The following is a 16,683-nucleotide window of genomic DNA, read 5'->3' on the forward strand; positions in this document are numbered from 1 at the left end:
GATAATCACATCTGTATGGTGTGCCATTGTGGAGCGTATGCGTTCATTTAGTTTTGTTTTTAACATTAAGCTCCATGGTCAAAAACATTCTTATCACTAGTTCCGTTCTTTCCGGTCGTTCCCGCACCGAGATAAAAAGCCAAGTGCAGTGTAAGGGATAGAAATATTTATTTGTATTTACAAAAAATATACTAAAGGCGGCTGCTCTTACGTAAACCTATCAATAACTCACATTAGTTCCCTTGCCGGAGGCTATTCCATTCGGCCATGTTTCACGTTCCACTTACGATAAGTCGCGCCCCGGGCTCGAGCGAGGGCCCTTGGAGGATTGGCGACCAATGATTGCGCCCTTTCGAAACGAACGAAACATTATTCAATATCATTCTTTATCCGAAAAAAAATGCGTCATTTACGTCTTTTGTTGCGTCGAGGAAAAAAAAGAATGTACTTTGCGATCGAGCAAAGGACGAGTGTCAAATAATTTAAAACAGCTAACGTTTTCCCTGGCCAGCGTTGTGGGCCCCGTTTTTTTCTCATCGACCCCCATCCGGGTGTTTCCAGTGTTCCAGCTTCTACTCTGGATTCTCAGCTAAATTTTTCTCCTAGTGACCCTTTGAAGCGGGGTCCGTGTCAGCGGGTTGTGTTCGGTATAGGAGTCGCCACTGCATGCCTCCGATCTAGCTCGCCCTAGGGGATGAAGTTACCGCCGCCCGTCTCCCGCGGTTTGTCCGTGGCGTACTTCGGTTTACAGACACATCCACTCTCCACCAGCACGTAGTCCTGGCCGGTGAGCGTGACGGGTCCGAGGGGAATCACTAGGAACAGGTACGGCACGTACGTCTGTGTGCACTCGCCTCGCACGACATCACATTCGGACGATCTGTTGATGGGATGGAGTCGATGGAAAAAATTGGATTAGTATTATTATAATTATTTTACTGTAACGCCCCTGATATTCTCCGTTCTGCCGATTTCTAGAAACTCGAGATTTTGCTCTTATGATTTTTCTATTTTTATCTAAGACTTATCTCTAATTCATTGCAGTTTTTTTCATGAAAACATAGTGAAACAAATTTAACGTTCGTGGTTAGGCAAAATAAAATTGTTTGATAATATTTCTTCATTTTTTTCACTTTTATCTATGAACATAAATTATGACAGCATTTAAATTCGTTCTTCTTTTTAAATTCTAACATCGAAAGTTAAAGCTACTTATCCTTGACATTTTTTAAAATTAAATCTATATTCTACACCAGGGGTCGACAAAGTTCGGCCCGCCAACTGACTTTATCGGGCCCGTACGAAAATTTTAGTGCTTCATACAAAAACCCATCTCAATTTTGATCGGATTTCTTCGCGACGTCAGGGTTGTTTTCTTCCCCAAAATTCATATGTTTGAATACATATACATATGTTTGAATAAACTTAAAATTCAACAAAAATAAATATGAAAATGTTAAAAAAAAGTTTAACGGTTTAAAATATTTTGTCTTCAACTACTTTTTATGTAACTTTACTTTACATTACTTTAGAAAAGCATATGGCCCGCGGCCATATATAGAAAGGCATACCTTAATGTTTTTTAGCTACCTAAAACTAAATAATTTAGGTTACTGATTTTTCTCATCACGTATTCAAATAAATACCCAAAAAATTGCTTGCTACTTGGTAGGCGACGATTTCTCGAAAGTCAACGCAAACGAAAGTAAGTCATCCACCCGTCCTCGAAGGACGGTCTGTCCGGTTTCGCTTCACCGTACCGGTGCACCGAAATCGATGCAGAATTTCGCCGTGGACAAACTCTCAATGCACATATGTATCATCCAACCATCCCCCACCGGCCATGTCCCTCGCCCCGGGAGAAAATCGGTCAAGTTTAAAGGCCAGCAAAACGGCGCTTGGTTGCTGAGGCTGAAGAAAAGGAAACCATAGTCGACTAAATTCCGGCCAGCCAAGCGATATGTTAATGCCGGTATAAATTCGCACGATAAGCGGCAGAAGGGGGAGGGAAACCTACGGCAGTAAAAGTTAAAACTTTCCCATCGTCCGAAAGTCACGCTCTTTCGTTCGCTTTCGGTGGACAAATAAAGCGGCATTAAGTATTTCGCGATATAAAACAAAGCGCACACACAGTGGTTCGTGTGACGGCGAAACGGGGGGCGGAACGAGTGAAACCACAAATGCGCGAATGTATCCGACCACGCTAGAAATGGCCAGCGCTGGAACTGTTTGCATAAGTAATCGTCCGCAAAGTAGCCCGCGAAACAACAAAGCGGGGCGTTTGGAAAGAAGGAAACATTTAACGGGTGGCAAACTTTCGATCGATCACGTGTGCCATCCCCAGCTACGTTAAATGATGCGATCGTACGATAGCCATAGTAACGATTCGTTAATCGATGCGATGGGCAACATCACACCACAGCATAACCCCCAGCTGCATTAATTCATGCGTCGTGCGACAAATCGCGTACATTAACATACAAAATAAGAGCGTACATTTAGCGTCTATTAGAAGAGATACAAACGCCTTATTGTACGCTCTCGTAACGTTTCGACCTGGCGGTTGCCTACATGTAGGCGCTAAATGTAAACGGTTTTTTCGGTTTAAAAATTGAAAATTCAAATTTACTGTTACTTTTTAGTTTTATTGAATCATTTTATTATTTCTATTACCTCACCCATATTTTTAACAAATTTAAATCTTAATTTTCTAAAATTAACTAGTTTTGTCGCTCATGTACTGTCGATGAACTTAAATTGTTGATTTTCCCGGTTCTGTAAAATAAAACGCCACATTATTGCAAAAGTTTGACTGAAATTTAATAACATACTTACATTGTTTGATGATATTACTGCTAATAGTAAGCAATCTATTCCGCTAGAAAATTCCGCCAACCACGTAATAACAAATTACTTATTATTACTTACGCAATACGGAATGCCGGCTTGCTCTGTATAATGCAAAATGGTCTACCCATAGTCGGCCTGGGGTAGTCTTCGAAATACGGTGTGATCCTCGTGATACGTCCCGGTTCCTTCAGTGGAGTCGCTCTACACCTTGTTATTTGTGTCCACCATCTAACGCCACCCTTACTTAATTCCAGGGCACAAACAGTGGTCGGAACGGCGACCGCTGGAACTGAGGCGTAACGGGACCACCTCCGTTGACGATCTCATCAAACCTGCAATAAGATATTGTTGGCACTTATTGTGTTTGAACCATACCGAAATACAATTGCATTCAACTTACCAACCACTCTGCCGTGTCAGGATAAGGAAGTGGGACTGAAATGCACAATGCATTCACGACCATAAACAAACATTCCTCAATTACCGGTTCCCGTACCGTTTTGTTAAACGATCCACGTTTTCTTTGTACAGAAAACATGTTTAATGTTTCAAAACTTACACTGGACACTCACTTTTCACGTTGCTTTTGCTGCTAAACCAAAAACAGTCTTTTATTACCGATTAGAGTCCTCTAAGCGCTGAGCACAAGTTTGTTTTGGTTCGAAGACGTCAAACAACAACAAGACCCAAGAAGAGTTCACACGGAGGTTACCTCATAATCTAATTGAATTTTGAATGTGGTATTAAACTTCAGTTTTGCCTATTGAGGTGCATGGAAATCAATTTTTCACCATCCCAACCAACAACATTTCGTAGGCAGAAGACAAAGTGGTCCAAAAAATACGTTTAATGTTTTATTATTCAATCGACGCAATTTGTTCTAAATGAACCAACCTCCTTTTTATGTGTGTGTATCGCGGAGCACACTAGCGCCTCTTCTTATTGTTCCTGTGTGACGCGGATGGTTTGGGAAGCTTTGGGGTTACAGCCGTTATGCTGTGGTGTTATGTTGCCCATCTCATCGATTAACGAATCGTTACTATGGCTATCGTACGATCGCATCTTTTAACGTAGCTGGGGACGGCTATAACCCCAAAGGTTCTCAAACCATCCGCGTCACACAGGAACAACCAGAAGGGGCGCTAGTGTGCTCCGCGCAACACACATATGAAAAGGAGGTTGGTTCATCTAGAACAAAAAGCGTTGATTGAAAAAGAAAACATTAAACGTATTTTTTTGCACTCATTGTCGTCTGCTTACGAAATGTTGTTGGTTGTGATGGTGAAAAATTGATTTCCTCTCATCTCAGTAGGCAAAACTCTTGTTCAGTACCACATTCAAATTCAATCAGATGCTATATGAGGTAACCTCCGTATTAACTCTTCTTGGGTCTTGTTGTTGTTTGACGTCTTCGTACCAAAACAAACTTGTGCGCAGCGCTTAGAAGACTCCATTCGAAAGAATATTTTTGCTTTAACAGCAGAATCATCGTGAAAAGTTAATGTACAGTGTAAAAATGAAGACGATAAAGGTATTTCTCTACACGGAAAATATAAATCATTTGGCAAACTTTGGCACGAGAATTAAAGGTGAATGTAGTTGTTTACATTTCAGTCAAGTTAAAACTGCATTGTGCATTACGGCTCCACTCTTACATCCTGAGCCAGCAGTAAGGAGGCAGTTGGTAAGTTAGATGCAGTTTGATGTTGGTATGGTGCGTAATCAATAAAACCCATAAAAGTCTTATTGCAGGATTGATGAGCTTATCAAAGAAGGTAGCACCGTTACCCTGCTGTTCCAGTTATCGCTGTTTCGACCAGTGACGCGGACAGTGTTTGCGCGTTGGAAACAAGTAAGTGTGACGTAAACCAGAAGAAGAATCAAATTGTGAGGATCACCCCATCACCCGTATTAGCTGACCATCACCCGTATACCGAACGGAATCGTGTCGCTGCCCGGGAAACTCAGGTATAGGTAGAGGTTATGTTGCTGTCCAATTTTATCTTTCTTTTCTCATGCCCATTGATTGATCTTCAGGTAGTGTGAGAGGCTCTGAAATTTCCGGCTCGAAAATTTCCTTACTGCACAAGTTGCCGCAGGCGTCCGGCTTCCGGTAGAACATGCGGCCGGTTGTATATAGACTACATGCGTTGTGTGTATTAAACAGCGCAAGCCTTCATTCCTTTTTGTGTAAGTTACATTTTATGAATAGTGGAATTTTTATTTTTTCACTAATCAAATATTTCTGCCGCTCTCAACATGTTTTATAAATGTAAATAAATAATCTTCACTGACAGCACCTGCTAAGGCGAAGCAACTAAAAGATGGATGAAACCACCAGCTTGCTTATTAACAGCAGTTGAATTAACAAACAATGTAAGTATGCATTTAAATATTTGAAACGTTTGCAATAATAGGGTATTTTATTTTACAGACTTCACAACCTAGAACCATCATGAGAGCAACGTAAATACGTTCAGGACAAATACCGTTCATTTGATGACATAATTTGAAAAAACATGGATGTTGTAATGAAATGAACAAAAAAAAAAAATAAAACCGAAAATTAAACAGTAAATTGGAATTTGGAATATTTAAACCGAAAAAACCGTTTAAATTTAGCGCCTACATGTAGACAACCGCCAGGTCGAAACGTTACGAGAGCGTACAATAAGGCGTTTGTATCTCTTCTAATAAACGCTAAATGTACGCTCTTCTTTTGTATGTTAATGTACGCGATTTGTCGCACGACGCATAAATTAATGCTCCTGGGGATGGAGGTTGGCTGCTCTGTTTTGGCGCGCCATTTTCCGACGAAAAATGATACGGCGATGATTTTCCGGCGAAAAATGATACGGTGGATGCTACCCGGGGCCGGGAGAAATCATATTCTGTTGATTTATGGAGTTGCAATAAAAATAAATTTAATCGGTGCTCCCTTCTTCAGCCCCATTCCCCCCCGGATACTTACTCGCACACCTCGAAGACAACTTGCTGCAGGAGATCGGGAAACTTCTGCACGATCGTGACCGGCTGGCCGGAAGTGAGGCTGACGCCGTACATCGGGGCCGTGGTGTTGTAGCGGGTCTTGCACAGGCGCGACGGCGTGTCCCGGCACTGGCTGCCGTCCAGCGAGCGACCTTCGGGGCAGAAATGGAAATCGAAACGATCGTGGATTAGAAGACGTGCCGGGAAGAATGGATAATGTGCCGACGGTTGATGGTGGTGAGGTTAAAATTGAAAGTTTCCTTCCGTCCGTGGAGTTTCTTTCGCTCATTTTTCTTCAGGTGGCTTAACTCGTTCTAAGTTTAGATCGCCATGGGATTGGGGAACCAGTGGAATACTAACTACATCCCATCACATTGGACTAGCAGGCCCGAGTTTGGCTACAGAATCGTAATAGATGTTTGTTTGAGAGTTTATGCGCCAAGATTATACTATTAGAATTTGGAGTAGGACCTTGTTTAACCAACAACTTCTAACACTGCAAAAAGTTGGGGAAGTTAAAAACTTTAAAATTCAGTTTTTTTTAAACGGGAAAATTTAAACAGCACAAATATACTTCGAATGCAAATTTTTGGGTTCGAGAAAATTTCAACCGAAGTAAAAGATAAAAAAACTGGAAAAAATTATCGTGCTCAAATTCAAGATAAAATGTTATTCGTACTCTTTGAAGACTATTTCTTAAATTCTACAAGTTCAGTTCTTTGTATAAGGTTGGACGGAACAGTTTAAAGTTAGACTGGTGGCAAAACCCAAAGCACAGTATTACACTTGAATTTTCTTGGATTTCGGCCATGACTGCAATTTTATGAAACATGCTGTTTAAAAATGCGCTGTTGTGTGTGATTATGTGCAATATGGTGTGCTTAGGATGGACAGCAGAAAGAGAAGCTACAGCCGATATGCCAACCGTGATGGAAGCGATCGTTCACGCTATGATCGATTTTCGCAGGGAAATCTTGGACAACCTGCAACTGTCGCTTGAGTTCCACACGGAGCAGCTGGAGGAAATAAAGCAACACACGAAGTATATGATAGAAGAACAAGACAAAAAGATGAAAACTGAGATTGAATCAAGGTTTAAAGAACTTCGTGAGGAGCTAAATAGCACATTGGACCGACAACATAATAGCTTATACTTTCAAATACAAAACCTGAATAATCAAAGCACCGAAAAGAACAAAATGCTTCGGGAAGATACAAATAAACTTTGCAATGAAACTTCTCAACAAATCATGAGTATTGAAAAAGCACTAGATGAGATGAGCAGCGTGTTGGTTCCTAGCTCATGTGACCGGATGAAATCTAAGTCCTCAGGAATTTTTTACGTTGGTCCTTATGGAAACATTGCACAAAAATTCTTGGTGTTTTGTAACTTTGAAAACAACTTCAACCTCGGCGGTAACTTCACAGTGTTCCAGCGACGGATTGATGGGTCCGTCGATTTTTTCCGCAACTGGACGATGTACAAGTACGGATTTGGAGACATAAAGGGAGAGCATTGGCTGGGTTTGGAAAAGCTTCATGCTATGACGAGATCGAGAAGACACGAGCTGTTGGTGCTGTTGGAAGATTTCGAAGGAAACTCAACCTATGCGCTTTATGATGAGTTCAAGATTGCGAGCGAGGAGGAAAAGTACAAGCTCACCGTGGGAAAGTATTCGGGTACCGCTGGTGACTCGTTGGAAGTCCATAATGGGAAGAATTTCTCTACATTTGATCAAGATAATGGTGGATCCGATCATAACCTTGCTAGAATCTTAGAAGGAGCATGGTGGTTTAGAAACGATTGGGACTCGTATGTATACCACATGTAAAACATAGCCACACATATCGTGTCTCAACACATACAAATTTTGTTTTCTTTTCTTTATATTGCAGTCATTTGAACGGCCCATATCGACCATATAGACATAACGGTGATCATAAGCATTATGGATTGGATTGGGACTCATTTCGACATTTGTACTCGTTGAAATCAGCAACAATGATGTTTCGCAGTCGTCCCTCTAACTAGCTCTCGGATGCCCTTGGCCAATCGTAGGATTTGCAATGAATTTTTGATAGAATATCCCCCTCAACAGATGTATCAAAGCTATGAAATTGCATTGAAATTGTTATCATAATCAAAAAGGCTTCTTTTAGTATAACCAAAATATCGTCTTAACGTTAAATGAAAGTGTCTTGCAAAATGTTTATTTCTATATTTCTACATTTTTAAATAAATTTGGTGAGAAAAAATGATGCGTAAACATTTTTTTTCTCTGTTTTGACGTGTTGAAAATTGTGAAAAGAAACATTAATCGTGGCAATCACATAAAAGAGAGCACTGAGAAATGTCCCGAATACTAACTACATTCCATCACATTGGGCTAGGAAGAGTTTATGGGCCCTCTTGATTTATTAGTGATTTTTCTGGAATAAGTCCTTGTTTGGAATAGGTCCTTGTTTAACCAAACAACTTCTGACACTCCAAATTAAGATTTTTGAAATGGTTAAATTTAAATATCACACATATATTTCGAGTGCAAATTGGTGGGTTCAAGAAACTTTCAACCGAAGCCAGAGATAAGTAATACTGGAAAAATAGCGTGCTAAAGAGTAACACAAACATTTTGAACAAAAGCAATTTGATTCATCATGTCTTGAAATATTTTAAGCAAAAAATACCATGGAACTTTTTCGTAATGTTACCATCGCTGTACTAACAAAAAAAATTAAGTGTTTGTTACCCTGCGTAACGATATCTTGTGACTCATTGAAGACAGTTTTTATTCAACCAAGTTCATGGGCCCGCTTCTAGAACCCCGAGGCGTTGTGTTAATCAAACAGATGGGATGATATTAGCATATTGTCACGTTAACATCTTCCTGCCAGTTCACCTCCCAAGAGGCGTGTGTTTCCGGTTGGTCGATAAGAGTATGTTAAACCAGACGCGCATTGGCAGAACAGTTACTTGAGATCCGTTACAACGATTCGTAGCGGTTCAAAAGAAAGAGTAAAAGCCATCGAAGGAAACGATCTTGCCCGTCTTGAAATCATTCTTAGAATATTTAAACACTTTGAGACCTTCTTGCTCAATGTATTCTGATAAAACATATAATTTTTGACAGCAACATTGTTGGTTCGTTAGAAAACTGTAACTTTTCATTTATCATCTACTTGGAAACACGATCTGAACCTAATACAAGCCTTTACCTTTTAACATAAATTTAAATTGATAACGAAAAATGTGTCGTTAGTTGCCATGGTAATTTTTGTCAGCAACATTGTTGGTTCGTTAGAAAACTGTAAATTGCGAATGCATATTTTTAACTTTTCATTCATCATTTACTTTTAAACACGTTCTGAACCAAATACAAGCACCTTTTAACATAAATTTAAATTGACAACGAAAAATGTGTCGTTAGTTGCCATGGTAATTTGAGACAATACATGATATTGTGATGTTCCGGAAGGCATCTGGCGTTCAGTGAGAGTTGTTATCGTTTAAAATGGGCTTTATATGTTTCGTACACAAAAAATAGCAAATGTTACCCATTTTAATCTCAACATCATTCGTCCGAAATCTTGCCGGTTAACTTCATTAATCGACACTAACAGACCGAACAGCACCTGAACAACAAGCGAGTAGCCTAACAGTGGCGTGCAATTCGCGTTGGTCATTTGTTTTAATCGATGTGAAATTGTGGAAATTTCGCACGCATTCACGCGCACGTACCGCTTGGTGGGTGGAAAAAGAAAAAAAAGGTAGAGTCGTTGCCCTCGTTGGAGCCCTTCGGAAGCCGGGTTTTCGGGTTGCGCTAAATTCCGCACGCCATCGAGCCGGAGAGTGGAAAGCCCATTCCCTCACCGCCCTATTTAGCGCGCACCACGAGACGACCTACTCGGGTCGGACAGTGGCGAAATTAAATCTCACGCCACTTTTGCACCACAACTTTAAGGGTTTTCGAGCCAGTGACAACTTTTACCTTGCAGAACTTCAGCATCTCTCCAAATGGTCACGATTCGGTACGATCGATGTGTCGAGTTTTTCCCACGCCTGGAACGCGAAAACAATCGCTTGCATGCCATACCACCACGACCCTGAACCTTGTGAAGCTTGTGGGCACTTTCGACACTGCCTTGACCATAAAGTGCGCCCCGTTTAGCGGCTCCCGACGTCACCACCCCTAGAGGGAGGGCTGTTGAAAGGTGGAGCGGAAAAAAAGGTGCTAAAGAACCGTGAAAATGGTAGGCCGGCCCGTTAGCTTCGCTTTTCCTGCCCCAGCGCTGGACGAACGGGAAAGTGAGTTTTGCTTCCATCTTCTCCTCCACCCTCCGACGTTCTGTTCGATGCACATCGAAAGCGATTAATTTTTCACATTCACTTCCGGTTTGCGCCACAGCGCAGGTGGCGTGGTTTGTTTTCTTCTTCGAGACTTACATTTTCCATACACCACGCGAGCTTTCGGTTTTCTTGACCACCACGTTGCGGAACGGGTTTCACGTGTTACTAATCTTAGGGAGGGGGGCGAAAGGTATTTTATCTAGCAATTTATCCCAACAGCTAAGAGTCTTATGTACAAAACAAAATTGTAAGGAATTAGGTGTTTAAACACTTAAGCCTAGTATGTTTTACCAGATCGATATTGAGGGGATGTTTTCCTACGTTTGGGAACGTTTTTTTTCCAAGTTCTGCTTACACTAATTGTCTTCAAACCCTCATGTTACGTGTAGAGGACTGGAATTTGTTTAGCAAACGGGGATCAAGTTGTCGACCATGATCATCTCGTAGGAAATGTTTTTAAAGTACTGCCAATTGCTTATCTCCATGTCAAGTGTGATTTCGAGATGACTTTCTAACAAGCTTTCGCAAAACAAACACTTCAAATGCTTCCTATGGCCTTAGCTTGAACGGAATGTCCGGTTTGGGGGAATTTATGCAAAACTCATAAAAATTGTAGCAAAATAACATATGGGCTGTTTTAATCGGCTGCAATATTATAATGTTCAAACTTTTCAAGTGCTGTTCAAAGTTTTTCAAGAACTATTCAAAATTGGAAAAATGAGAAGTCTTTAAGTCTACAAAAAATCGAACACATTCTTATCTCTGTTTGTGCAGGGTTAGGCAATGACTGTACGCTACCGTTTTTTGCGACTGTTGATTTGTACTACTGTGTCCAAAAAGTAAGGTGACTTTGGTACGCAAACTGTGCGCGTCCAAGGTATTGGCGGATTATTATTTTTTTAATGATGAAATATATGTTTTTGGCTTCTTCAGCAAATTTCATGTAAAAATATTCATCAGGATAGGAGATATGATTTTTTTTGTGGCCTACTACACGTATGACCCTCGTTTTTCGTCCCTGGCCACATTTGGGGAGCAAAGAATTTGCTTAAAATTTTGTATGCGTAACTAATTTTTAGCTGCGGATTCGTTGAAATAGCTTTTGGTGATGCAGTAATGTCGAAAAAAAAATGTTTGCTAGGGGTTTAGTGAATTCCAAAATGGCCGCCTGGGCCACAATGGCCAAAAGGGCGTCATGGGACACATTACCCTCAACGATTCCTCATTTGACGAAGCTCACGTTCAAAATATTAGGGAATCAATGTTAAATAATCGTCGATTGATGATAAGAGACTTCACCGATAATAATAAATTATCAAAAGTATCAGTAAATATAATTTTAGAGGTGGTTTTGGGCCTGGAACTCGACTGGTACCAATATCGTTGAATTTTTTTGAAAAAAGGGGTTGCGTTGAAATGAGTGAAACAGCGCTATCCGACTAAATTGACAAGACGAAGTGCATTATTACTCTAGACGAGACTTGTAACTATGCTTCAGACTGTACAACAACCAATCATTCGAATAAATACCGTGCCAGGAATAAGCCAGAACTGAAAAACTAGCCCAACGAGGGTCATACGTGTAGTAGCGCACAAAATAAATCGTATCTCCTATCCGGATGAATATTTTTACATGAAACTTGCTGTAAAAATCAAAAACACATATAGCAAGAATAAAAAAATAACAATCCACCAATACCTTTGACGCACCCCGTTTGAGCACCACAGTCACCTTACTTTTTGGACACAGTAGTATATTAAGTTGAAGTATCGAATTAAAGTAAAGAAAAAACGAAACAAACGATAAATTGCAATAGTTTTGAAACCATGAAACTCAAGTTAAATAAAAAAAACACCTCGATATCAGAACCAGCGGTATTTGAAAATAAAATTTGTTTTTAAATATAATTGTTTCTCGGAATCAATTCCTCTATTTACGTCATGTATTTGAATAAACATGACAAAAATACATAAACATAATTTAATAAAAAATACGATAAAAAATTTATCTAACGTTTAGCTGAAAAAAGAAATGTTTACGTCATAAAGGCACAAGGTTTTTGTAATAACTCATGATTTAAAAAAACTACATAGAAAAGATCTTCGTATAGAAAAGCTGTTTTCGGTTGCCGAATGTTTTAAAATGTCTTTACTATGGCATGGACTTACTGTATCGTGTCCGGGCAGTCTCGAGCGTGGCCGCCTCGTTAGCATCGCCGTAGGCCTGCAGGAGCGCCCTCTGGGTGAGCTTGGGGTCGAGTGTAGGCAGTTGGCTCATCCTTCCGCGCCGCGACGAACCTCCCGGCGCCCAGTTGGAGAATGTCCGCGCGACCAAACTGGCCGGGTACGGGGCGTTGTTGGGCCCGATGCAGTTCGTGCTGTCCGTCAGCGCGTCGCCGGACAGGTACTTCAGGCTGCCACTGCTGGTGCATCGTTCCGGAGCCGCGCCACCATTCGTCGGACCGTCGGACCAAAGCGTGTGTGCCCGGGCGGACGAACTGACCAGCTGTGGACCGTACGCGGGGAGAAGCAGGAATGTGACAAGCTGCCGAATGGGAGAGAAACAAATGGACACGGTTAGGAAAGATAACACAAGCAAATCTGCATTTGATGTGGAAATATTCAATTACTGAGTAACGGTTTGTCTTTTTTCCGGGCATTCGAAATATGTTGCGTTTCTTGGATCACCCACTAACGGAAACCACGAGATCACCTCAACCTAGCTGCACCAATTCACACGTGAGGTTAATTAACCTACCGTGCAACCGTAACAATAAACCATCCCTTGTGGAGGGCTAATGCCTTTGACGATCGGAACATTCAAAATGGCATCAAGCAGCATAATTCCCAACGTCATAAGCATCCCCGGCACGAAGCACCAGGTCTCATGCTAAGGTGTTAACCTAGTATTTTCCCGGCGGTGAATTGGAATTACTGCAAATGGGACTAGCATCAGCTCACGCTTCAGTCCTTCTTTTTCGTGATTTCTTTGTTTGGCATTTCCGGTATAAATTTGAAACTCTAGTGAAGATTCCTCAGCTATGATTTGATCGTTGGCTAAAGGCGAGATCTAAGCTGACTATTCTGACTTCAACGCTGCTTTCGATACCGTTAACATTGCCATCCTGCTGAAGAAACTGACGAAAATGGGAGTGCACTGGGACCTTGTTTGTTGGCTCGAGTCTTACTTGTCTAATCGTTCACTTAGAGTTAAGATTTGCGACAGTTTGTCTGACGCGTTTTCAAATCAGACCGGGGTACCTCAGGGCAGCATTCTTGGACCCCTCTTATTTATTCTATTTATTAATGACGTCACCCTAGCCATAGATCATTGTTCCATGTTATTATACGCTGACGACCTAAAACTGTACTTGACTATTCGCGACACAAGTGACTGCTTTCAACTCCAGAACTGTTTGAATGTCTTTAACTGTTGGTGTTTATCCAACGGTTTGTCACTTAATGTTAGTAAATGTTCTGTCATCTCGTTTACGCGAAAAAAGTCACCGATTACCTTTAACTACAAGCTTTGTGACTCTGATCTTTCTCGCTGTGATGTCATACGTGATCTTGGCGTTTTACTAGACTCTAAGCTTAGCCTTAACGTGCATGTGGATGCTACTATAGTGAAAGCGAACTAAATGCTAGGATTTTTGTTGCGTGCGTGCAAAGATTTCCGTGATCCGATGTGCCTTAAGTCTTTATACTGCAGTTTAGTGTTACCCGTTGTCGAATTTGCGTCTGTGGTTTGGTCACCTGTGCACAGAAATAGGATCGATCGTTTAGAAGCTGTCCAACGCAGGTTTACTCGAGTTGCTCTTGCCCGTCTTCCCTGGTGGAACGGTGCGTCCCTGCCGGACTACCCGACTCGGTGCCTGCTGCTTGGTATTAACACGTTGGAACGCCGGAGGACGATTTCCGAGGTTGTTTTTCTACATAAATTGCTAACTGACCAAATTGATACTCCGTTTATTCTGGCAGAAATCGATTTCTACGCACCAAGTCGAGCCCTCAGATCTAGACCTTTGTTAAGCGTTCCTTTTCGTCGTAATGTTTTTTGTGCTCGTGATCCATTGCTCCGGATGGCCTCCGTGTATAACTTGACGCATTCCTTGGACTTTAATATGACTGCGGATTCGGTTTATCATATTTTACGCTATGCTCGCGCTTAATTGTTAAGTCTAGTCTTAAGATTTATGTAGGCCATAAGGCCAGATAAATTAATTAACGAAAATTGAAAAAATTAAGCTGTATCGTAGTATCTTGGCCCGTCTATTCAACATAATGTTTACCTCTTGATTAACAGATACGTCGAGGCAGATAATTTATCCTAAATTCATTCCTTAATGGGTAGCAAAGAGCATATCTCTGGTAAAGGTTTCTGTGCGAATAAAATTATGCTTTTTCTTTGCCACTTCACTGATATTGAAATCGAACATTTAATAACAATAAGCTCCTTAAAATTTTCAGACTTTCAATTGAGTTTAAAGTAACAAACAGTTAGTGAGAGGTGACTATTATTTTCGCTAAAGTTTTATAATTTGGAAGAAAGTGAAATATGAAAGTTTTGATTCCATGTAAAAGTTTTTGTACATATGTTATGTGACAAACAATCACATTTTCTTTTTTTTCTCTTCTTGGCGTAACGACCTCTTGGTCATGCCTGCCCGTTAAGGGCTTACGAGACTTGTTTCCCTGTTGTCGTACGTGGATAGTCAGTCCTCTCGTACAGGGGAGGGTCCGGTCTCGGTTGGGATTCGAACCCACGCCGTCGTGGTGGTGAGCCCCGACGCTCATGGGCCGATTTTCTAACCGGCGCTACCGCTCGGCTGTCGCGGACCCCCAACAATCACATTAAACCACACAAAAAAAAACATCAGAACACAACGAAAAATCATCCAGTTATAAAAACAAATCTTAAAATGAACCTTCAAATTGTGCCTTAAAAAAATGCCATCGAAGTCATTACTAAGAAAAGTTTTTTATAAAAGTAAAATCAACCGAAGTTAACTATAGGGTACGATCGTTCGTTACTCGAGCAATATTTCTTAAATTTTACAAGTTCGGTTCTTTGTAGAAGGTTGGACGGAACAGTCTAGAGTTAAACTGGTGGCAAAACCCAAAGCACAGTATTAAACTTAGAAGTGTGCTTGGGTTTCGGCCATATACTGCAAGTTTGTGAAACATGCTGTTAAAAAGGGCGTTTTTGTGTGTGATTATGTGTCATTTGGTGCGTATAGGGTGGACAGCAGACGGAGAAGCTACTGCCAATATGCTAACCGTGATGGAAGCGATCGTTCGCATTATGATCGACTTTCGGAAGGAAATATTAGACAATCTACAATTGTCGCTCGAGTTCCACACTGAGCAGCTGGAGAAAATCAAAGTTTACGTGGAACATAAGATGCAAGAACAAGAAAACAGAATGAAGCAGTGAGTTAGTCCTTAGATCATGTGATCGGGTCAAATCTAACTAAGTCAAGCAAATATTCGACAAATTAAAAAGATTAAATTATAAAAATTAATAAAAACATAGGCAAAAAGTACGAGACTCTCGAAAGCCGGAGGAAGCCCCAAGCATATGCTTAGTTTGCTTATAGGCAAACTTTCCAAAAGAGGATCCATTTAAAGGGATCTTGTTATTTTATTTATTCATTTTTGTATTGTAAACTTACACATTGCATTCTCCTGTTTGCTAATTTTTCGGCAACAATTTTCTCCGCAAATGCCGTAATAATTAGCAATGTCGGAAACGCGAGATCGCTCGATCTGCAATTTTGAGATCGGCTTTCGCCATGAGAAGAAAATTTCCTGCCAGTTCTTGGCTTAATTTTCACCGGAGTGTGCAGTGTTCCCAGATGGTAACGATGGATTAGCTTACAGATTGTTTCCACCTTGGAGAAATTGGGCTTCATTACATCACGAAGCTTACTATCGTGCAGTAGCGTAGTCCATCTATGTTTCATTGATCAAAACAGATTACCTGACGCTTCATTATCTTCCGTAACTGTTTCGGGAATGTAACGGGGTTTGACTATTCATCCTTCGATGCACGATTTTAGGCCACATGGATGAACATTTAAACAGCCTCTGCTGAAGCGAACCTGCCACAATTTATCAGATTGCCTGTGATAAAAGTGTCTCTGTCCTAACCTAATGAGCTTCGTGCATCGTGCATGCTGGCACACCGTTGCCCTTCGGGAGCCCTTGTTTGCCAATTATGAAGGAAAATTTTCCTCATAAAGCCAAGAACGTGTCCAGACACGCGATATGATCGTTTGAAGCACTTTCTCTCAAATGTTTGCACGTATCGCTACCCCGGGACAATTTAACGGTAGTTTTGCGGTTGTATTTTAGAAATGAATAATCAAACACAACTTGTTATTGATCATTCATACAAATAGAGACTGGTTTACTAAATACAGGATACAAGAAGTCGAAGGTTTTTTTTTGTCTTGTATCCTAGTGAAAACTATTGAACGAATATCGAAAAGTGAAAC

At 40.9% G+C, this 16,683-nt stretch overlaps 1 protein-coding gene across 1 annotated transcript; it reads right to left on the reverse strand.

Moving 5' to 3' along the window:
- Positions 1–687: 687 nt before the first annotated feature.
- On the reverse strand, positions 688–12,965 carry LOC131265132 (uncharacterized). Its single transcript, XM_058267394.1, has 4 exons — positions 12,942–12,965; positions 12,353–12,728; positions 5,822–5,990; positions 688–880 (listed from the first exon to the last, which is right to left on the reverse strand). The coding sequence occupies exons 1-4, from the start codon at positions 12,963–12,965 to the stop codon at positions 688–690; spliced, it is 762 nt and encodes a 253-aa protein (XP_058123377.1).
- Between the last annotated feature and the right edge of the window lie 3,718 nt (positions 12,966–16,683).

The sequence above is a fragment of the Anopheles coustani genome, chromosome 2 (genome assembly GCF_943734705.1).
Source record: "Anopheles coustani chromosome 2, idAnoCousDA_361_x.2, whole genome shotgun sequence".
Lineage (NCBI taxonomy): Eukaryota > Metazoa > Arthropoda > Insecta > Diptera > Culicidae > Anopheles > Anopheles coustani.